General features: G+C 43.1%; 1 protein-coding gene across 4 annotated transcripts in view; it reads right to left on the reverse strand.

Moving 5' to 3' along the window:
• LOC116318188 (transcription elongation regulator 1-like protein) overlaps positions 1-23,016 on the reverse strand; it is a 93,198-nt gene that overhangs the window by 61,904 nt on the left and 8,278 nt on the right. For all 4 annotated transcript variants that reach the window (XM_039616490.1, XM_039616489.1, XM_039616491.1 and 1 more), the window contains one exon: positions 9,503-9,622. In XM_039616490.1, the coding sequence (XP_039472424.1) occupies positions 9,503-9,622 (120 nt within the window). The remainder of the gene's footprint in view (positions 1-9,502; positions 9,623-23,016) is intronic.

Below are 23,016 nucleotides of genomic sequence, written 5' to 3' on the forward strand. Positions count from 1 at the left end.
AGGATTGGATTCACTGAAGCTTCATTCCATTGGATGTTTGCACATATTGGACTTTTGAACTGAGCACTTCAAAAATAATTTGTATATAGCACTATCTGCACCAACACTGTAAATAAACTCACTGAACTTTCATTCCTGAGTCCTGTGCTTGAGTTCATTCAGACAGCTTGGTGCAAAATGATCAATAATCATTCATGGTGATCTGAAATCAGTTTGATTTAAATAAAAAGTTTTTTAGTTTATTCAGAGAATCTCAGTGTTTAATTTTTGGATACAAATGTTTAAATAACCCTAACACACACACACACACACACACACACACACACACACACACACACACACACACACACAGTATTAATGGCCCCTGTAGCCAATTACCTCAATTTCAGGTTCTTCAATCAATCAGCTGGTTATCAATACAGACCAAGCTCCCGCTGTGTGTGTGTGTGTGTGTGTGTGTGTGTGTGTGTGTGTGTGTGTGTGTGTGTGTGTATGCAATATAAAGCAGAACCCTGTAAAGATGAGCTATGAGCTGTCCTGAAAATACCCAGTTACATCCCAGAGAACTGTGTGTGTGTGTGTGTGTGTGTGTGTGTGTGTGTGTGTGTGTGTGTGTGTGTGTGTGTGTGTGTGAGTGTGTGAGTGTTCAGTAAAGCTCTGTTCTCAGTTTATAGAGTCACTTTAGCAAACTGCTTCTGAACACAGCAGAGATCAGCAGGCTTACCGACAAACATTGTGTGTGCATGTGTTTACTGATGATTTCAGTTCTTCTCTTTCCCACTGTAAATGATCAGCGAGTGGGTGGGGTGGTTTCACATGCAAAAACAGTTTTACCTCTGAAACACTGAAAATCATCATCTGATGAGCCGTGACATCAAAGCTGCTCATAAAGTTCTCTACCAACAGACCTTTCCTGAATAAGATTAATATTCTTGCCCAAGCTTCAAATGTCTCTTAATTATATTTTCTGTATTGATATATATTTATGATCCAGGAGCAAGTTTTTGCTTAAACTGCCTTTTAGTGGGGGACGTGATCAATAGAGTGTCAACGAGCCTCTTAAGGAGCAAATCCTACTATGGATTTAATACCTTGGACTCTCCACCATTTGTCTCCTTAGAATTTATAATACACACAGAAATATATTCAAAACAGCCAACCACAAAAAAATTCAAAAAAAGTTACAAAAACCGTAACTGAGTTCATTGACAAACAAAAGTCCACTCTGGGTTTTTTAATCGGCTCCTTGATTTATTCCTGGTAAGTGCAAAAAGAAGCAAAACTCTACCTCGGGTTTTCCACCCAGCACAAAGCCAAACAAGGAAGTGTGCCCAGCACTTTCAAACACAGTGTCCTGGAGCTTTTTGTTTATTTATGATATAAATATCATCACTGTTGCTCTAATAAGCTGGTTCAACTTAATGCACCGAAGCCAGTCTCACTTGTACTCCTGGCCTGTTCCTGGAAAGAACTTCTAAATCTGCACGGTATTCCAGCAGTGTCACAACTGGTTGATCTACCTGGCTGGCTTCATGCAGGGCATGAAGGTAAGTTCCATGGATGAAAACAAAAATATTCATGTGCAGGTGGCCATCCAACTGTCACAGCAGTGCTATCATAGTAACAATTCTGATTTATCAGAAATAATTTGAGATTTGAGAGTAGGCTCCTCCGTGAATTGCTACCTTATCGTGGTGGAGGGGTTTGTGTGTCCCAGGGATCCCAGGGGCTATGTTGTCCGGGGGCTTTTGCACCCTGGTAGGGTCTCCCATGGCAAATTGGTCCTGGGTGAGGGACCAGACAAAGAGCGATTCAGAAGACCCTTATGAGGAAAACATCGAGGCAACCGTTTACCCTGCCCGGGATAGGGTTACTGGGACCTCGCCTTGGAGCCAGGCCCAGGGGAGGGTGCCTGAGGGCGAGCGTCTGGTGGCTGGGCCTTAGTCCATGGGGCCTGGCTGGGCACGGCCCGAAAAGGGGAAATGGGCCCATCCTCCCGCAGGTCCACCACCCGCAGGAGGTGCCATAGGGGTCGGGTGCATTGTGTGCCGGGCGGCGGCCAGGAGCGGAGGTCCTGGCAGACTGATCCCCGGCTACCAAGACTGGCAATTGGGCCATGGAAGGTCACCTTTCTGGTGGGGAAGGAGCCTGAGTTAGTGTGTGAGGTTGAGAGGTACCGGCTAGATATAGCTCACCTCTACGCATGGCTTCGGCTCTGGAACCAGTCTCCTGGAGAGGGGCTGGACTCTGTCTCAATCTGGAGTTGCCCCTGGTGAGAGGCAGCGGGCTGGGGTGGGCATTCTAATATCCCCTTGGCTTGCTGCCTGTACGTTGGGGTTCATCCCAGTGGATGAGAGGGTTTGTTCCCTGCGCCTTAGGGTCAGGGAATGGGTCCTGACTGTCATCTGCGCTTATGCGCCGAGTGGCAGTTCAGAGTACCCAGCCTTCTTAGAGTCCCTGGATGGGGTGCTGGAAGGTCCTCCACCTAGAGACTCTGTTGTCCTACTGGGAGACTTCAATGCTCACGTGGGTAACGACAGCGAGACCTGGAGGGGCGTGATTGGGAGGAAAGGCCTCCCTGATCAGAACCCGAGCGGTGTTTTGTTATTGGACTTGTGCAAATCCCAATTTGGCCATAACGAACACCTTGTTCGAACATAAGAGTGTCCATAAGTACACGTGGCACCAGGACGCTCTAGGCCGCAGGTCGATGATCAATTTTGTAATCATATCACCAGACCTGCGACTATATGTTCTGAACACTCGGGTAAAGAGAGGGGCTGAGCTGTCAACTGATCACCACCTGGTGGTGAGTTGGATCAGGTGGCAGGGGAGGATGCTGGACAGACCCGGTGCACCTAAACGCGTAGTGAGGTTGTGCTGGGAACGCCTAGCAGAGGCCCCAGCCCGTGAGATCTTCAACGCACACCTCCGGCAGAGCTTCAACAGAATTCCGAGGGAGACTGGGGACATTGAGTCCGAATGGACCATGTTCAGCATCTCCATTGCCAAAGCTGCTGCATTGAGCTGCGGCCGCAAGGTGGTTGGCGCCTGTCGTGGTGGTAACCCCGAACCAAATGGTGGACACCAGAGGTGAAGGGACCCACCAGGCTGAAGAAGGAGTCCTATCGGGCTTGGTTAGCCTGTGGGACTCCGGAGGCAGCTGATAGGTACTGACAGGCGGCTCGGGCAGTGGCTGAAGCAAAAACTCAGGTGTGGGAGGAGTTCGGAGAGGCCATGGAACAAGACTTTCGGACTGCCTCGAAGAGATGTCTGGCAAACCGTCAGGCATCTCAGGAGGGGAAAGCGGTGCTCTACCTGCACTGTGTATAGTGCTGGTGGAGCGCTGCTGACTTCGACTGAGAAAATTGTCGGGCGGTGGAAGGAATACTTCGAGGACCTCCTTAATCCCACTGACACGTCTTCCGAGGAGGAAGCAGAGTCTGGGGATGAGGGGGATGACCCGCCAATTTCCGGGGGCGAGGTCACTTAGGCAGTTAAACAACTCCTTGGTGGCAGAGCCCCTGCTGTGGATGAGGTCCACCCCGAGTTCCTGAAGGCTCTGGAAGTTGTAGGGCTGTCCTGGCTGACACACCTCTACAATAATGCGGAGATCAGGGGGATCACACTCCTCAGCCTCCCTGGGAAAGTCTATGCCAGGGTGCTGGAAAGGAGAGTTCGTCCGCTAGTCAAACCTCAGATACAGGAGGAACAATGCGGTTTTCGTCCTGGTGGCGGAACACTGGACCAGCTCGTTATCCTCTCAAGGATACTTGAGGGTGCATGGAAGTTTGCCCAACCAGTCTACATGTGTTTTGTGGACTTCGACCGTGTCCCTCGGGGTGTCCTGTGGGAGGTGCTACGGGAGTATGGGGTGTCTGGCCCATTGCTATGGGCCATTCAATCCCTATACAACTGTTGCAAGAGCTTGGTTCGCATTGCCGGCAATAAGTCGGACTCATTCCCGGTGGGTGATGGGCTCCGCCAGGGCTGCCATTTGTTACCGATTCTGTTCATAATTTTTATGGACAGGATTTCTAGGCGCAGCCAAGTAGCGGAAGGCTTTCACTTCGGTGGCCTCGGAGTCTCATCTCTGCTTTTCGTGGATGATGTGGTTCTGTTGGCTTCATCGGGTGATGGCCTCCAGCTTGCACTGGAAAAGTTCGCAGCCGAGTGTGAAGCAGCGGGAATGAGGATCAGCACCTCAAAATCTGAGCCCATGGTTCTCAGCCGGAAAAGGGTGGAGTGCCCACTCCGGGTCGGGGATGAGTTCCTGCCCCAAGTGGAGGAGTTCAAGTATCTCGGGGTATTGTTCGTGAGTGATGGGAGAAGGGAGCAGGAGATCGACAGACGGATTGGTGCTGCGGCTGCAGTGCTGCGGCTGCAGTGATGCGGACGCTGCACCGGTCCGTCGTGGTGAAGAGAGAGCTGAGCGTAAAAGTGAAGCTCTCAATTTACTGGTCGATCTATGTCCCTACCCTCACCTATGGCCACGAGCTGTGGGTAGTGACCCAAAGAACGAGATCGCGGATACAAGCAGTGGAAATGGGCTTCCTCCGAAGGGTGGCTGGCCTCTCCCTTAGAGATAGGGTGAGAAGTTCAGCCATCCGGGAGGGGCTCAGAGTAGAGCTGCTGCTCCTCCACATCGAAAGGAGCCAGCTGAGGTGGTTCTGGCATCTGACAAGGATGCCTCCTGGGTGAGGTGTTCCGGGCATGTCCCACCGGGAGGAGGCCCCGGGGCAGACCCAGGACACGTTGGAGAGATTATATCTCTCGGCTGGCCTGGGAACGCCTTGGTGTTCCCCTGGATAAGCTAGGGAGGTGGCTGGGGAGAGGGAGGTCTGGGCTTCTCTGCTTAGGCTGCTGCCCCCGTGACCCAGCCCCAGATAAAGCGGAAGAGGATGGATGGATGGATGGATGGAGGGACGGACGGACGGACGGACGGACGGACGGATGGAATTTGAGAGTAGGTGCTCAATATATCCATGTAGAACAACATGAATGAATCTCTTCATGCTTCCAACCTCAACGTGTCAGGCCATGCAAAGTTAACGAGCATGGTCAATGAGTCTTGAGACTCATCGTGAGAAAACACCAGCACTCTGCTGAATCACTACAATCAACACAGAAACTGTGCGCTGGAATATTCATGCCTGAGCAACTCCTGTAAAGGCCAAGTTCTCTTTCCATATCGTGAAGTAGCTGTAGATAATATTACATCTGTGGGATGATTATTGGTAATTTTTTCTGTAGTGATTAAAATTTTATTTGTGAAGAAGTTCATGAAGTCATTACTAGTTAACGTTAAAGGGATGGTTGGCTCAACAGTGCTCTGACTTTTTGTCAGCCTGGCTACAGTGCTGAAGAGAAACCTGGGGTTGTTCTTATTTTCTTCAATCAGTGACTAATAGTAAGATGTTCTGCTTTATGGAGGGCTTTCTTATAAAGCAGCAAACTATTTCTCCAGGCTAAATGATGATCCTCTATATTTGTGACACGCCATTTCCTCTCCAGCTTACGAGTTATCTGCTTTAGGCTACGTGTTTGAGAATTATACCACGGAGTCAGGTACTTCTGATTTGAGGCCTTAGTTTTCACAGGAGCTACAGTATCCAGAGTCGTACGTAGTGAGGAGGTAAAATTATTAACAAGATAATCGACCTCTGTTGGAGTAGTGTTCATATCGCTGCTCTGCTCTATGTTGGTACAGGCCATTGAAGATGATAACAGTGGGTGGATTATATTCTTAAACTTAGTTACAGCACTTTCAGAAAGACATCTACTGTGATGAAGTCTACTCCCCACAGCTGTGTAATCAATTATTGTAAATGTAAATGTTATCAGGAAATGATCAAACAGGAGAGAGTTTTCAGGAAACACTGTTAAATGTTCAGTTTCTATGCCATATGTTAAAACAAGATCTAGAGTGTGATTAAAGTGGTGGGTGGGTTCTTTTACATTTTGAGAGAAGCCAGTTGAGTCTAATAACAGATTAAATGCCATGTTGAGGCTGTCATTTTTAGCATCTACATGGATGTTAAAATCACCCACAATAATTATTTTATCTGAGCTGAGCACTAAATCAGATAAAAAGTCTGAGAAATCAGAGAGAAACTCTGTGTAAGGCCCAGGTGGACGATAGATGATAACAAGTAAGACTGGTTTCTGAGTTTTACAGCTGGGGTGGACGAGGCTAAGCATCAGGCTTTCAAATGAATTAAAAGTCTCTCTGGGTCTTTGGTTGATTAATAGGTTGCAACCAGGTTTCTGTAAGGCAAAGTAAATCGATTTGTTGATCAATTATTAAGTCATGTACTAACAGAGACTTGGAGGAGAGAGACCTAATATTTAATAATCCACATTTCACTGTTTCACTCTTTGGTTCAGATGTGGATACTGTATTGTTCTTTCTTTGTGATTTTTTATGTTTAAGTCATTTTTTTTTTGCTGGTTGTTAGTTTGTTTTTTGTCTTTTTGGGAGCTGACAAAGTCTCTATGGAGATGGGGTTTTGGGGGGGGTAGCAGGAGGAGAGAAGCTGCAGAGAGGCGTGTAAGACTGCAACTCTGCTTCCTGGTCCCAACTCTGGATAGTCATATTTTGGGGGGTTTAATAAATTTGTCCATATTTCTAGAAATGAGAGCTGCTCCATCCAAAGTGGGATGGATGCCGTCTCTCCTAACAAGACCAGGTTTCCTCCAGAAGGTTTGCCAATTATCTATGAAGCCCACATCGTTTCTGGGACACCACTCAGACAGCCAGCAATTTAAGGAGAACATGCGGCTAAACATGTCACTCCTGGTCTGATTGGTTTCACTCCACTACAAAGAAAAAGCAAGAAGCACAAATAACAGAGGTGAACATTACTGTTGCTTCCTTACATTTAGGATTCCCCTGGGTGATAGCACACAGTTACAACATGTAGATGCTCTCCATAGGACTAACGCACAGCCACATCAGTTGCCTCAGACTATTTAACAGGATGCAGTGACCAATGATTCAATAGCCCAAGAATATACAGACTGAGAGCTCAGCATCCACTTCTGCTCTCTGATGGTCTAAAAAACTGTGGTCTAAACTCAGACTGGAATCTAAAAAATGTGAACGGTGAACACTGACTGCTTTCCATGACTTCTTTAAAAATCTTTAAAAAATGATTTTCTCACAGAGAGAAGACAAAGGATCATGACATTGGTATATAAACACCTGGGGAGAGAAAAAAGGAGAGTGAAGAAGAAACTCTCAGTGCATAATGGAAAGTCTTCCAGCTTGAGCCTGTTGCAGCATAACTAAGAGAGGGTCAGGGTCACCTGATCCAACCGTATTATATGCTTTAGCAAAAATGAAAGTTTTAAGCCTAATCTTAAAAGAATGGTAAATGGCCTGTATTTGTATAGTGCTTTACTAGTCCCCAAGGACCCCAAAGCGCTTTACACATTCAGCTATTCACCCATTCATTCACACACTGGTGATGGCAAGCTACATTGTAGCCACAGCCGCTGACAGAGGCGAGGCTGCCGGACACTGGCGCCACCGGCCCCTCTGACCACCACCAGTAGGCAACGGGTGAAGTGTCTTGCCCAAGGACACAACGGCCGAGACTGTCTGAGCTGGGGCTCGAACCGGCAACCTTCCGATTACAAGACAAAGTGCCAACTCTTGAGCCACAATCGCCCAAGAGAAGAGAGGGTGTCCACAGAAAAGGGGCCTGGAAGCCAGCCCTACGCATCGTAGCAAACACGTAACAGCTGCACACACGACTGGCTCAGAGGAGCAAGGGATTGTGGGAAGAAAATTAAACAATCCCTTTGAGAATCCTTCTCAGTCGCTTTCTCTCTCTCACACACACACACACACACACACACACACACACACACACACACACACAGTTTCAAGCTAATCAAACACAGCTGAAAGACGCAGCACTGTAATGAGCTGCTTTACATTTTATAAAAGCTGATGAATCTGTTATTTTGCACACAGCAGCAGAAACTCAGTGAAGCATCTGAGAGTGACTAACACTGCTACACATTTAACTTTCCTAAACTTTTTGGAATTATGTGATTTTCTTTTTTCTTTTTTTTGATGGTCTATAGCAGTCAAAGTAAGAAGGCTGATCAGCAGCAGATCCTAATAAAATCAGTCACACAATGCAGCTACCTGATGTCAGACAGAAACTGTGGAAAAATATTTGTTTTCATATTCCTCAGTGGACGATAGACTCCCCACTGCTGTTTATTATCTGTTTTGAGTCTGTGAGGCTGTTAGTCACTTTATTTTCAGTAATGACACGCTGAGCTGCAGATTTGTTTCGCTGCTGCAGAAAACCAGAACAGATACACAGCGTCAAATCGAGTACGGCTGGATTTTAATAAGCAAAATGAAAAATACACAACACCAGTGATAAGCAGCTGAAAAACAGATGAACGCAGCCAGAGGAGGAGACACATAACAAGCTGTTCAATATCACCACACCTGCAGAGATCTGCACAATAGGGCTGTTCGATATAACAATATATATCGGATGACGATATGAAAACATCTATCATTTCATATCATATGCTAACGTTTGTTTCGTAGAGTTTCAAAATAAACTGTTTACAGCACTATTTTTTCATGGTTTTCATGGTCACTGTAGTGGCTATATTAATTTATAAAGTTCTCTCTTTCTCTTATATTTAATATAACCACACTACGGACTGACAAGCGACAGTTTTTATGCGCTGTCGTTAGCAACAACGACGGTAAACCCATGGTGTGGCTCCACTGTCCACTTGTTTATTTTCCACATAAATCTTTCACAATAAAGCTCAAAATCCTGTTAAGATTTTTCAAAATAAACTGAAATGATGACAAACGGAAGGACCGGTCAAAACAAATCGAGGACCTTATTCCTAAACGAGGGCCTACCTCTGTAGCATGGACATGGTTTGTTTATGAAAAGTCTGACATGCAAATTATGGTGCCAACTGGCCCCCACCTCAGACTCAAACATGACAAACCTCTTGTACCACCTATGAATGAAAAAAAAACCCACTCGACTCCAGGTACAGGACGCCCAGCTGAAAACACTTCACACGAGTCGAGCTGCCCGAGATTCAGTGAATTAGCAGAAAATGTAACATTTTTGTGATATATATCATTGTCAGGACGATAAATGTCTTATATAGGGATATGAGATTTTGGTCATATGGCACAGCCCTACTGCACAATCAGAATCACAGCATGGAAACGGAACCCTTTGAATCAATGTAGCACCTTAACAGGATCCAGAACCCATCACTGAGAAAGAGCTTGCTATGGTATCACAATCAGAACCGGTTATCCATAGATTATACGATTATCTTATTTAATTTACTCAGACTGCAGACAGGAAACACACAGCATTGTAAACAGGATGTGGCTTTAACACGTGATCCATATACAGCTTATGAAATTAGCGAAAGCAGCAAATGTGACTCCACCAACACACAAAATACACAATGAGGATCAAATCAGACTCACCCGATGGAGGAGGAGCTGTGGGGAGAGGAGACAAAGACAGGAGGTGTAGTGGGAGCGAGGAGGAAGAAGAGTCTTCAGGTTCAGCATCTCTTGTCTTTGTGTTGTCTCTCCTGATGTGACCTGCACACAGAATAAGAAATGGATGCTTCTGATCTTCATCAGTGTACTGAAGAATATGTCACGAAGCCTAAAAACTGAGTGTCCACATGTCTTCTCCTCTTTCTGCTTAGTAAAAATAGATTTTATTCAAGCTCAACAGGAAGAGCTGAGAAGAGTTTATATGTATGAGTTCAAATACTGAACTGATTTTCAATGAATAAAAAAAGAGGGCTGACAGTGAGGGTGTGAACTTCAGATTAAACACTTCTGTGAAAATCAAACTTCAACAATCATCAGATGAAAAACAGAAATAAGATGAGACTCTTTGATCTCCACAGGTCGGGACAATGATGTGGTAAAGATGGCTCCTTAGGACCAGCCTCACAAACTGATGTTTAGACTCAGACTACGAAAAGCATCAAGTACTCTGTAACAGCTGGTCTCTACCAAACCTGGTTGGAACTTCTAAGTCCGACCTTTAGAATAAACATTATGTTGATCGGTCTGTCAAACTCTAACCTCGTTTAACTCGTCATAGTGATGCACGTTTATGTGAACACACTGGTGTTTGGCTATTGTCCAGCTGCACGGACCATCATACTAATTTTGAATTTGAATTTGTAATCACTACAAATCAAACATTTCATTGATGCTGAAATAGGAAAATTCTATTCAATTTATACAGCGCCTAATAAAACAACAGTTGCCTTTGTATTGTAAGGTAGACCTTACAATAATACTTAGCACAACAACACTGAATCTAAACTGATAAATCAAAAGAAGTAATATAATATAAAAATAAATGAATAAATTTCAGATTTATACAGGCTTCAATGAAGTAAACAATCATGGAAATAGTTAGAGAGATTTCTTCAAAGAAGATATTTCTTTGAAGAAATCTGTCATCACTGAGGATCCTGATGGAAACCTTCACAATCAGCCATTATAAGTGGCTGACATCATTGTGGCTTAACTGAAGTTTCATGTAGTTACACTTTTAATGAAGATCTGTGTGCTTGTGGCATGGTTATATTTCAGCAGATCAGTCCGCCTCCACAAGTTTGCGTTCCTTTCAGGAAAACGCTGACCTAAATCTGTTGACGGCAGCACCATTGCAGCAACAATAAAACATCTGTGTAAGGATATTTGATGCAGCACGATGCTCGCAAGATACTAAGCCCATGTTGCTCTCCGATGCATCCACCGGAATATGAATGTGTGTGAATGTTAGATAGTAAGCACTTAGAAACAGCATAGACAAAAAAGTGCTGGTGTGAATGGGTGAATGGTGAGTAGGGCTGCCACAAACGATTATTTTGATAGTCGACTAGTCACCGATTATTTTTGCGATTAGTCGACTAATCAGATCATGCATCCATTGGATGTAAAATGTACAGCTTATTGCACCAGCATGCGTCTGCTCTTATATAACTATCATTAGCTTACAGCTTGAAGTGTTTAAGGTATGTGCTAACTAAAAATAAAGACAAGATGATAGTTTATTACACTTTTAATGAAATTTGCAGATTGTTTCAGTGAAGTTTAATAAACTCAGCCGTCTGCTCCTTGCTATCTAAAATATAACAGGACACCGGAGTATATTCTCGAGCATCTCACACTTCTGATAATCAGTTGTCTGCTTGACGTTTATTCATCTGTGCAAAAACTATAACTTTATTTCTCACCCAAACCAATTTACTCAGGAACAAATAAAATACTAAAAAAAAAGCCAAACAATATCATTTTTAAGTTATCTAAGTGATTTCTATATCATGTTTAACCTGAGTAGCGAAAGACGGCGGTGAGTTTGAAAACGATTTGCCGGGAGTCCGGTGTTCTCACCGACTCTAATGAGCCTAGAAACCCGGCTCGCTATGGAGCTGGTGGGTAACAGACGTCTCCGAAAACGTAGGAGCGCTTTTGAAAATATGTGGTGTCTTGATAAACTGAGCAGATATTTGAGGTTTACACAGCTACATTCTCACCTGAAAATATGTTAAACGTTTATTTTGTGACCCAGAAAGAATAATGAGAGTAATATTAAAACTAACTAGCTGCCGCCATTGTTGACAACTGCGCTGGGCCGCGCTATGAATTCTGGGACACAGTTTCTTCTTCTTCGGGGTTTAACGGCAGCTGGCATCCTTGTACATGCAGTGCTGCCATCTTCTGTTTCAGTCCGTTATTACACTCTTAAATACTACTACTTATTCCTGCGTACAAAGCTTCAAACGACGCGTCGACTATTAAATTAGTCGTCGACGATTTTAATAGTCGACTAATCGTGGCAGCCCTAATGGTGAGTGCTCAAACAGAGTAGAAAAGCACTAGATAAGAACTAGTCCATTTACAGTCCAATGAATGATAAGGTTGGAAATTATTTTGACAACACATGCTCACTGTTGCAGACATTACAAGTTTTAATTTTCAGCTGTTTTTTATTTCCTCTCCACTTTCAGCAGAGCAGAATTTCCCGCGGAGGTTTCCATCTGTGAGCGTGTTGTGTCAATCTGAGGCAAATCAATCTTGACAAACTATAAACTGAAGAGAAACTGAGCTCCTGCCAGAAAACATCGACAACACAAACACGCACCCACGTTTGACTAAATAAAAGCAAATTTAATCTGCATTTGTTGGCTTCCAAAAGCCTCTGACTGCATCTGAACATCGTCTCAAACAAATTAACTCAGAGGCTTTAGACGAGAGAAAAACATGTGTGTCTATTTCAGTGATGGAGACTCAGGTTGCAGTCAGTCATTATATAGTCTGTCAATAACCTGTTCCTGCACCCCTGAGTTTATTCTTTAAGGCAGCAGCTGTTCCAAGGAACTCCTCACAAACAGCAGATAAAAATATAAAGACACACAACAAAGACCTCTTAAAATGTCAATGCAACAAACCATCTGCAGATGATGATGCTGCAAGTTGCATATTTCAGCAGGAGATGATGTAGAAACATAATGCCACATTATACAATAGAAGAGGGGACATTAACAACTCAGTATTAATTTGAAAAGAGGGTACAATGCAAGAACTTCAAAAACTGTACCACAGGTGAAAGTTGTACAATTTTGATATTACTTCATTCAGAATATTTATGAATTCTGTTCTCTTGGTGAAATGAGCTGTGTCAGGCTTAAAAAGTTTCCAGGCCTTTCTTTTTTTACTAAACTTTTGCTAAATAATGATGATAACTGATGATAACCACTGTTTTCCTGGTGCTGGGGTTTCGGAAGTAGCCGGTAAAATCCCAGAGGTTATAAAGAACCAACCCAAGTTGAACCAGTCCATTTGTGGACAAATGATATCTGATATAAAAAGTCGGAGGGGGTTGGTTTCGTCCACCTGCGCAGCTTGCATGCCTGGCTGTCATCAGTCTGTAGAGACTACAAGGTGGCTATTATAAATAACATTAACTTGCTTCGGGAGCACAGAGGGCTTTACTAGAGGGATGGTATATGGATGGTATGGTAACATAACCAAGTTGCATATTGATGGAAAACATATCTTATGGTTTACAGCAGCGGTCCCCAACCTTTTTTGCGCCACGGACCGGTTTATGTCTGACAATATTTTCACAGACCGGCCTTTAAGGTGTCGCGGATAAATGCAACGAAATAAAACCAGTACTGGTACCAAAAAAAAAGATTTATTCATAACACACAGGAAAAGACCCAGGGAAACTGAGTTAACGATAAAAATGATCAATTAAAAAAAAAAAAAAAAAAAATGCTAAAAACGGATAAAAACCTTGAAAGTATGAATTTCAAACCCAAGCCTTAACTCTCGCAGCCCGGTACCAAACGACTCACGGACCGGTACTGGCCCGTGGCCGGGGGTTGGGGACTGCTGGTTTACAGCACTCACATGTTCAACCTTTATCTGGGTTATATATAACACGGGTTATATTGACTGATCAATCACAATGAAGCACTAATCCTTTGGGTGACTGGACAAGCTGTATGTGTCCAAGCCATTCTCAAACCATAACCCACTTACAATAGGCATGGACCTGCAAATTCAGCAACTCATTTTAATAGAGACTTTACTTATTTTGGCTGAATTGCGGCAATAAACACCCAACTCAAACCACCAAGAGACTGTGTCTGTTCCCAGACCACCTAAACAAGAAAACAAATAAAGGCGTCCTATTAGTAAATGATTTAACACAACAGTACAGGCTGAGTTGAAGGCTGAGTGAATCTTTCAATCCAGCTTATTAATTAGCCAAAGACTGACACACAGTTTTACTTCAAAGCCTCAATCTTAGGGTGTTTAGTCCAGCATACTCTGGTTCCTTTCTGGTTCATTCATTCATCGTACTCTGGTTCACCCTGTATATGGTATAAGGAGCTTGGAAAGAAAAGCGTCTGGACTTCTTTGAGTTGCTTTGAGTTCTCATCCGAGAAGCTTCTTCAGTTCTAAGGGTCAAATGGTGGGGAGTCCCAGATTTAAACCCAGTGGGAGTTTCCCCCCCAAAGAGGGACAAAGGACCACCTGATGATCCTCTACCTAATCACATGAGCCAAGGTGTGAAAGTGGGTGTGGGACCTAATCAGCCAGGGTTTCGGGTGAGCTCACTGTGAAACCTGGCCCCACCCTATCATGTGATTTCCTGAGGTCAGATGGCCCAGGATGTGAGTGGGTGTTAAGGCGTCTGGGAAGGATCTCGAAACTGGATTATAGATGGCAGACAGTTGGTGTCGTAAACCACCACCTCTGTTCAAAGATGGTCGCTCACAGTGGACGTAAATGGCTTCTTTCACTCCTCTTTCAAACCATCTGTCCTCTCTGTCCAAAATGTGAACGTTGGCATCCTCGAAAGAGTGACCTTTGACCTTTAGATGCAGATGGACTGCTGAGTCTTGTCCTGTGGAGGTGGCTCTTCTATGTTGTGCCATGCGCTTGTGAAGTGGCTGTTTGGTCTCTCCGATGTAGAGGTCTGGGCATTCCTCGCTGCACTGTACAGCATACACCATGTTGTTAAGTCTGTGTTTTGGAGTTTTGTCTTTCGAAAGACAAAACTCCGAAACACAGACCTCTACACCTCTGACCTGGATGACTGAGAACCTTCACAGACACACCCTGTATATGATTCTTTTGTGCAGATGCGAACACAGTATGCGCACTCGAGTGTGGCCTAAAACAACTGCACCAACACCCTTTGGTGGAGGTGATTTTGGTGCAGTTCCAAATGAACTCCAGAGTGGTTCATTCATGGTGTATATGTGATCTGACCTTGAGCTGAACCAACTACCATGTGTACGCTGCAAGTTTGAGTTAAAAAAACTTCCAGTAGCCACCTCTGCTTTGTTACTATAGATATGCAAAGGTCTGTACAGGCTAGCAACTAGCCACAAAGTAAATCCTGCAAGTTCTCCAATAGTCACAAAGACAAAACCTTCTTCACTTCAGTTAAGTTGATTTTTTTGTGTAAACAAACTAAACCACATGAAAAAGCTACAAGTTTACAAACCTGTCAACTGATTTGTAAGTAAACGGACAATAATGCCTTTAGCCCCACCACGCTAACTGCAACACTTAAAAGATGAGCTGTGTATTTAGGCTGATAAAAAGTCCAAAAGACAAAACACAAATCCAGTTAGCTAATGAGTAACATAGTCTACAGGGGAAAATGAAACCACATACAAAGGCAAACATGGAAACTGGTAACACTAGGGCATGTAAACACATATTTGGGCCAGATAGCAACTGAACATACGCAGAGGGGTGATTGTGGCAGAGAGGAAACACAGGTGAGATAAATACCAACAGAGACTAACCCAAAGTAAAGTAAGAAATAAAAAAACAGAAGACGGCACATTCTAACATACAAACTTGATAATTGGATAAAAATAACACAGGGGAGGTAAACTCAGGTACTTAAATATAAACTTTAACATGAGCAACCCTAGGTTTCTCTTCAGCACTGTAGGTAGCCAGGCTGACAAAAAGTCAGAGCTCCGTTGAGCCAACCATCCTTTTAACGTTAACTAGTAATGACTTCATGAACTTCTTCACAAATAAAATTTTAACCATTAGAGATAATCCGAGAAGCTTCTTCAGTTCAGAACTGAAGAAGCTTCTCGGATGAGAGGTGAAATGTCTTCAAGCAACTTAAAGAAGTCCAGGTGCTTTTTTCCTTTCCAAGCTCCTTAGACTTCAGTAATTACTTCCTCCAAACCATCAACGTGTCTTTTAGAGCCCATTCCTACAAGACTGCTCAAAGAAGTCCTGCCACTAATTAATGTAGGTGTCAAACAGCTAACAGATCATCTGCAGAGGAATGGCTTATTTGAAGAGTTTCAGTCAGGTTTCAGAGCTCATCACAGCACAGAAACAGCTTTAGTGAAGGTTACAAATGATCTTCTTATGGCCTCTGACAGTGGACTCATCTCTGTGCTTGTCCTGCTAGACCTCAGTGCTGCGTTCGATACTGTCGACCATAATATCCTATTAGAGCGATTAGAACATGCTGTAGGTATTACAGGTACTGCACTGCAGTGGTTTGTATCATATCTACCTAATAGACTCCAATTTGTACATGCAGGGCTCGCAAAATTTCAAAATCCCTGGTAGCCCTTCGGGCAGGGACTCTTCAGTTTTTGGTAGCCCGAAATAAATTTAAGTAGCCCGAATAAAAAAGGGAGCAATTTTTTTATGTTTTGTTTCCTGTTTTGTTTCCGTTACAATATTATACAAAACATTAATCAAAAAATTGTTGAAACACAAATTACAACATTGTATAAAAATTACAATCATCAATTCAAATACTTGGTTCTAATTGAACAGAAATTTCTATGAACTTGTAAGAACTGTACAACAGGAATCAGTCTGTGTCAGATCCTGAATTTGAAATTTCCACTGAAGTCACGGATAAGAAGCAAGTGGAACCAAGATCGAGGCCATTTGCTTTTTGAAGTTTGCAAAGACTGCTAAATTTTGCCAGTGGTAGTTCACTCTTTGCAACATAGTACGCTGTTCTAAACAGATTTTTCAGGTTGATTATTAGTATGTTATTTGCAATTGGTGTTTGTTCTGGGAAAGATATTGCAGACTGAGCGATAATGCATTTCTTGCATTTCTCATGGGTTCTAATGGGGGCCTTTCTTAAAATTACTGGTCCCAGTAACAAAGGCACTTGTCCACTCAGAAATCGAGGGAAACCAACAACACACCCGGCAGAACATTATGTTATTTACACGGGTGCACATAAGTGGTCCGCATTCGCTGTCAAAATAAAAGACATGCACCAGATAAGAAGTTGCAATGCACGTTTGCGTACATATAAAAGGCACTGTTTTTGTCTGCTAGAGTGGGATTTTCACGGCACATTCTGCACCACATCTCTGTGCGTTCATCATTTGTTTGAAGCCAGCTCACCTCCTGCAACCACTTTTCCGAGAATACGCGCTTCTTTTGTGGTTCTCCATCTGACATTTCTTTGGAGGTGGAGGAACACCAAAGGAGTTGCTTAAAGGAGCTTCTTCGACATCTTTAAGAGTTCTAAACAAATGTCTGTCCTCCTCCAGAAAATTATGTACGCAAACACGCGTTGCAACTTCTTATCGCGTTTTTTATTTTGACAGCGAATGCGCACCTGTGGACCACTTATGTGCACCCCTGGTTATTTAGCTTGTCATATTGCAGCCACAGAAATTCTTTTGTCCATGAAACCATAAAGCTGCACTTTCTTTTTGCCTTATAGTCTGATTTGTCATAACTTTTCCGTTTTGTGGTAAGCTTTCCTTTGGCTGTCACTTCTTCACCCTGACCGGTCTTATTTGGCTCAGCAGAACTAAAATATATATCCTGCTGCTTTTACACACGCACTCACATAACGCTCAGCGATTCTCTGCGCGATCAACCTCTCACATGTTTAAGCTTCTTATGGAGATTTCACTTGTCATGTTCGCATAGTAAGCTAACGATTGATAAGACGATGTCAGAGGAATTGGTGGGCAAATTATCGTCACTCACCAATCAGTACTGCCGCTCTCTATACACAGTTCGCACGATTGCAAAGTGAAAGCAAAAAACAAGCGCAAATTCAAATGCAATTTCAATATGTCACATATAGGGCTGCTCGATTATGGCAAAAATGATAATCACGATTATTTTCTCTGAAATTGAGATCTCGATTATTTGACGATATTCATTTAACAATAACAATGTATTGAATAATGGCTTTAAAGATTGTCAAAAATAGTATAAAATAGTGTGCAAATACTGATTACAGTGCAAATGTTTGCAATATAAAAAATAAAATGTAAACATCTATGTTTAGTGAATAATGTTTCCACACCATTGAAGGTTTTTTTTGTACCTCTCTTTTCAACCAACGGCAGTCACTCTCCTCTCCAAATAACTTCTGCTTATCTTTCCGAGCTTCCCTCTGTTAGCTCCTCTTAATTGTTGTGGCGCGTTTGAAACGCAGAGAGGTGCGCTCGATTTGCCACACGGAGCAGCGCGAGAGTAAAGCACAAGGGAGGTGCTAATAATCGGCTCAGTCATGTTTAATGATCGTTGAAAGCCCAGATCGTAATTTAGATTAAAATTCGATTAATTGAGCAGGCCTAGTCACATATTGACAGTGGCTCACCGACGCCAATGACATAATTACCCAGCTACATTTCCGAAAGAATGCAAAAGCATTGTCATATATTTTTCCTTCCTATGATAGCCCGACGGGCAGGGCAGGGATAGATTCTGGTAGCCCGACTGGCAAAATCGCTAGCCCCGGGACGTCGGGCTAGCGATTTTGCGAGCCCTGACATGTAAATGGAGAGTCCTCTTCACACACTAAGGTTAATTATGGTGTTCCACAGGGTTCAGTGCTAGGACCAATTCTGTTTACATTATACATGCTTCCACTGGGCAGTATCATCAGAAGACATAGCATAAATTTTCACTGCTATGCAGATGACACGCAGCTCTATCTCTTCCATGAAGCCAGGTAACACACACCAATTAGTTAAATAGCAGGAATGTCTTAAAGACATAAAGACCTGGATGGCCACTAAATTTCTGCTTCTTAATTCAGATCAAACTGAGGTTATTGTACTCGGCCCTGAAAATCTTAGAAATATGGTATCTAACCAGATTCTTACTCTGGATGGCATTACCTTGGCCTCCAGTAATGCTGTGAGGAACCTTGGAGTCATTTTTGACCAGGATATGTCCTTCAGTGCATATCCATCCATCCATTCTCTTCCGCTTATCCTTTTCAGGACATCTGTCTTATGGCGAGAGGTGGGGTACACCATGAACAGGTCGCCAGTCTGTCGCAGGGCTAACACATACAACACAGACAACCATTCACACTTACATTCACACCTATGGGCAATTTCGAGTCAGAAATTAACCTAACCCCACTAACAGCATGTCTTTGGACTGTGGGAGGAAGCCTTAGTACTTTGGGAGAACCCACGCACGGGGAGAACGTAAAATTCCACACAGAAAGACCCCGGGCCTGATGGGGGAATTGAACTCAGGACCTTTTAGCTGTGAGGCAACAGTGCTAACCACCATGCCGCCCCCTTAAATGCACATAATAAACAAATATGTAGGACTGCTTTCTTCCATTTGTGCAATATCTCGAAAATTACAAACATCCTGTCTCAGAGTGACGCTGAAAAAAATAGTTCATGCATTTATTACTTCTAGGCTGGACTAGTAAGTAAAACTTTATTTATATAGCACCTTTCTAGATAAAAGATCACAAAGTGCTTCACAAGGATAACAAAGCATAAAACAAAACAGACAACAGTTAACAAAATGCAATTCTAAAAAGATGTGTTTTAGTTGTTTTTTGAACAAGATCACTCATTCAAAATCTGTAGCTTAGAAACATCTTGGGGCTTAAAAGAAATGTATAACTGCATATCGTCTGCATAGCAGTGGTAGCGACTGTCCTCAAAGGGGCTCAAAATATGCTGGAGGGGAAGTAGATATATTAAAAATAATAAAGGCCCCAGCACAGAGCCTTGTGGCACACCCCAGGACAGGGAAGATGACCTGTATATAGAAACTGCCACAAAAAAGTAACATTCATACAGATATGAAGAGAACCACTCTAAGGCAGATCCAGATACACCGACCCAGTATTTCAGCCTTTCAAGTAGGATGTGATGTTTAACGGTCTCAAAGGCCGACGTGAGGTCCACCATCAGCTGAAGAGAACATTTTCCTGCATCATTTTGCATCAAAATATCACTGGAGACCCTAAGAAGGCCTGTTTCAATAGAATGGGTTCTACAAAAGCCAGACTGAAATTTGTTAAGAATATTATGTTTGTCTAAAACTGCTGTAAGCTGTTTAGGTACAACCTACTGACTACTGCGATTCATTATTATCAGGATGTCCTAAAAACTCCCTGAAAAGCCTTCAGTTAATCCAAAATGCTGCAGCAAGAGTCCTGACAGGGACTAGAAAGAGAGAGCAGATTTAAACCCTCCCTGAGTTATGCTGCAATAGATCTATGCTGCTGGGGGAAAAGAGCCGTCAGGTGCTCCAAATAAACCTGAGACTCAAACGTTAGAACAGGCTTTTCCCCGCAGCACGATGTGTAATAAATACTCACAAAGAAAATGGTGGCCATTACAACTTATGTCTAAAAATGTATCGTTTCACGCATCGGTCAAAACACTCGACTCCATGTACACAACATCCCAGCTGAAAACACTTCACACAACTCAAGTTGCCTGAGATTCACAGAATTTACAGAAAATGCACTATTTTGCAATATATATTGTTATTGGGATAAGAAATGTCTTATATCGGGATATGAGATTTTTGGTCATATCGCACAGCTCCAAGTCTGCATCTTTGTCTTTTCACTCACTTAGTCCATGTATTGTCCTATCTCCATTTTTTTCTCTTCTTTTTCCCTCATCCCAACTGGTCGTGGCAGATGGCTGCCTCTCTTTGAGCCTGGTTTTGTTGGTGGTTTGTTCCTGTTAAGAGGGAGTTTTTCCTTCTTACCATTGCAAAGTGCTGTTTTTAGAGGGTAGTTAGATTGCTGAGGTTTTCTTCTGGTTTTAACCTTACACAATGGGTGAGTGCACCATGTAAAAGGCCATATGCTGGATCTGGTCTTCTCATTTTGCATGGATATTAGCATTGAGGACATTGATAATGTTAGCATCTCTGATCATTTTCTGGTTACGCTTAATGCCGATTTAGGTGTAACACATATGAACACTGCTGATCTCTGTCGCCCTGTACTTGTAATCAACTCTGAGATTGTGGCTAATTTCACTGTTGTCTTTCTAAACTCTGTCCGCCTTGATCCTGATATGATGGATCCCAAGTGTTGTACTCCCCCCTCGGCTGATGAAGTTATGAATGCTATATTATCCACATGCTCCACCACCTTGGACCTAGTGGCCCCTGTGAAGATGAAGCATCCTAGATCCTCCCCTCAACTCTGGTTAAATGACTCTATACGAGACTTACGTCGTATCTGTTGTCAATCTGAGAGAAGGTGGAAAAAAGATAAGCTTCAGGTATCCCTTGACATTTTATATAGCAGCCGCACTATATATCAGGATGCTGTTAAGACTTCTAGAGCGGCTTTTTTTGTCCGACATCATCGTGACTAATACCCATAACCCCCAGGTCCTGTTAAAATTTTAAATTCTGCCATCAATCCTTGGCCTGATAAACTAGACTTTGCCTCCCCAGCTCTCTGTGAGCAATTTTTAAATTGCTAATAAATCTCACTTCTAAAAACCTCACTCCCTCATCTTCCTGTGGTGACTCCTCTTCCTCCTGGAGGATCTCCGTCCAACTTCTACAAATTTGAACCAATCTCACTTTCTATTCTTAAAGCATAATTAATCAATTGAGAAGTTCGAACACGGCTCATGATTTCCTCCAATCCCGGATTTTAAAGGATGGGTTCGATGTAATTGGGCCTCATTTCTTATCATTGTTTAATTTTTCATTACTCCCAGGCTGTGTCCCATCTGCATTTAAACATGCAGTGGTGCAACCTGTCCTAAAGAAAACTAGCCTCGACCATACTGACCTTGCAAATTATAGGCCAATCTCTAAATTTACGTTTTTATCTAAAATATTAGAGAGAATTGTCCTCTCCCAACTACAGGCCTACTTAAACGCAAATAACATTAGTGACAAAGTTCAGTTTGATTTTAAACCTCACCACAGCACTGAAACGGCACTGCTGAGGGTTCTCAATCATCTTCTTTTAATTACTGACTCAGGTCGCTCTGCTGTTTTAATTTTATTGGATCTGTCCGCTGCTTTTGATATGGTAGACCATAAAATTCTTTTAGAGAGACTGGAACATGTTATAGGCATCAAGGATTCTGCCCTTAATTGGTTTAAATCCTACCTCTCAGGTAGGACTTTTTCTGTCATGATGGGCTGCTACTCGTCCGCCGCTTTATCTTTGACAAATATCAGATCTCCTACCACTGTTATGCTGACTACATTCAAATCTATTTCCAATTGTCTGATGCCTGCCAGCTTCATTGAATCGTTTGTCTGACTGCTTGAAAGAGGTTACAGAGTGGCTGTCAGCCAATTCTCTCATTTTAAATGAGAAGAAAACTGAGATTATGGTGTTGGATAGTCACACTCCACGAGATCAGCTAGCTGCCCAATTTGGTCCCTTTGCTTGCTTTCTTACAGATACTGTAAGTAATCTAGGTGTTTGCCTGGATAGTTCATTTAAGCTAGATAAACAGGTTTCCTCTGTGGTTAAATCTGGCTTCTTCCAATTGCGCCAAATTTCCAAGGTCAAACATTTAATACTGTACAAAGAGCTTGAAAAATGTAGCCATGCCTTTGTCACCTTCATATTAGATTATTGTAACTCGCTCTACTCTGGACTCCAACTCGCTCACCTCCAATGATTACAGCTCGTTCAGAAAGCTGCGGCTCATTTCCTAACCGGAACTAGAAAGTTTCCCTCCATTACTCCAGTGCTCTCTGACTTACATTGGCTGCCTATTAAATTTCGTATTGATTTTAAAGTTCTGCTGCTTACTTTTAAATGCCTAAACAACCTTGCCCCTGACTATCTCACCGACCTCCTCAGTCTCTATACTCCCAGCCGTTCTTTACGATCTTCCGGTCAGTTACTTCTGGCCCAGCCCAGGCACCGTCTGAAGACTAGGGGTGATCGTGCTTTTGCCTCTGTAGCACCAAACCTGTGGAATAGTCTTCCTGCTACCATTCGTGCCTCTGACGCCATTCAATCCTTTAAAGCACGCTTGAAAACTTACCTATTCAACCTGGCTTTTCCAACTTGCTAATTCTCACTGCTTACTAACTGCTGTATCGTTACTCATTTCTCTGAATTATCATGATTTCTCCCTATCCCTACTTACTAATGCCTTTGTTTGTGTCTCTATTTTACCTTGTTTTAATGACTTACTGTTCTGTGC

The sequence above is a fragment of the Oreochromis aureus genome, linkage group 8 (genome assembly GCF_013358895.1).
Source record: "Oreochromis aureus strain Israel breed Guangdong linkage group 8, ZZ_aureus, whole genome shotgun sequence".
NCBI lineage: Eukaryota > Metazoa > Chordata > Actinopteri > Cichliformes > Cichlidae > Oreochromis > Oreochromis aureus.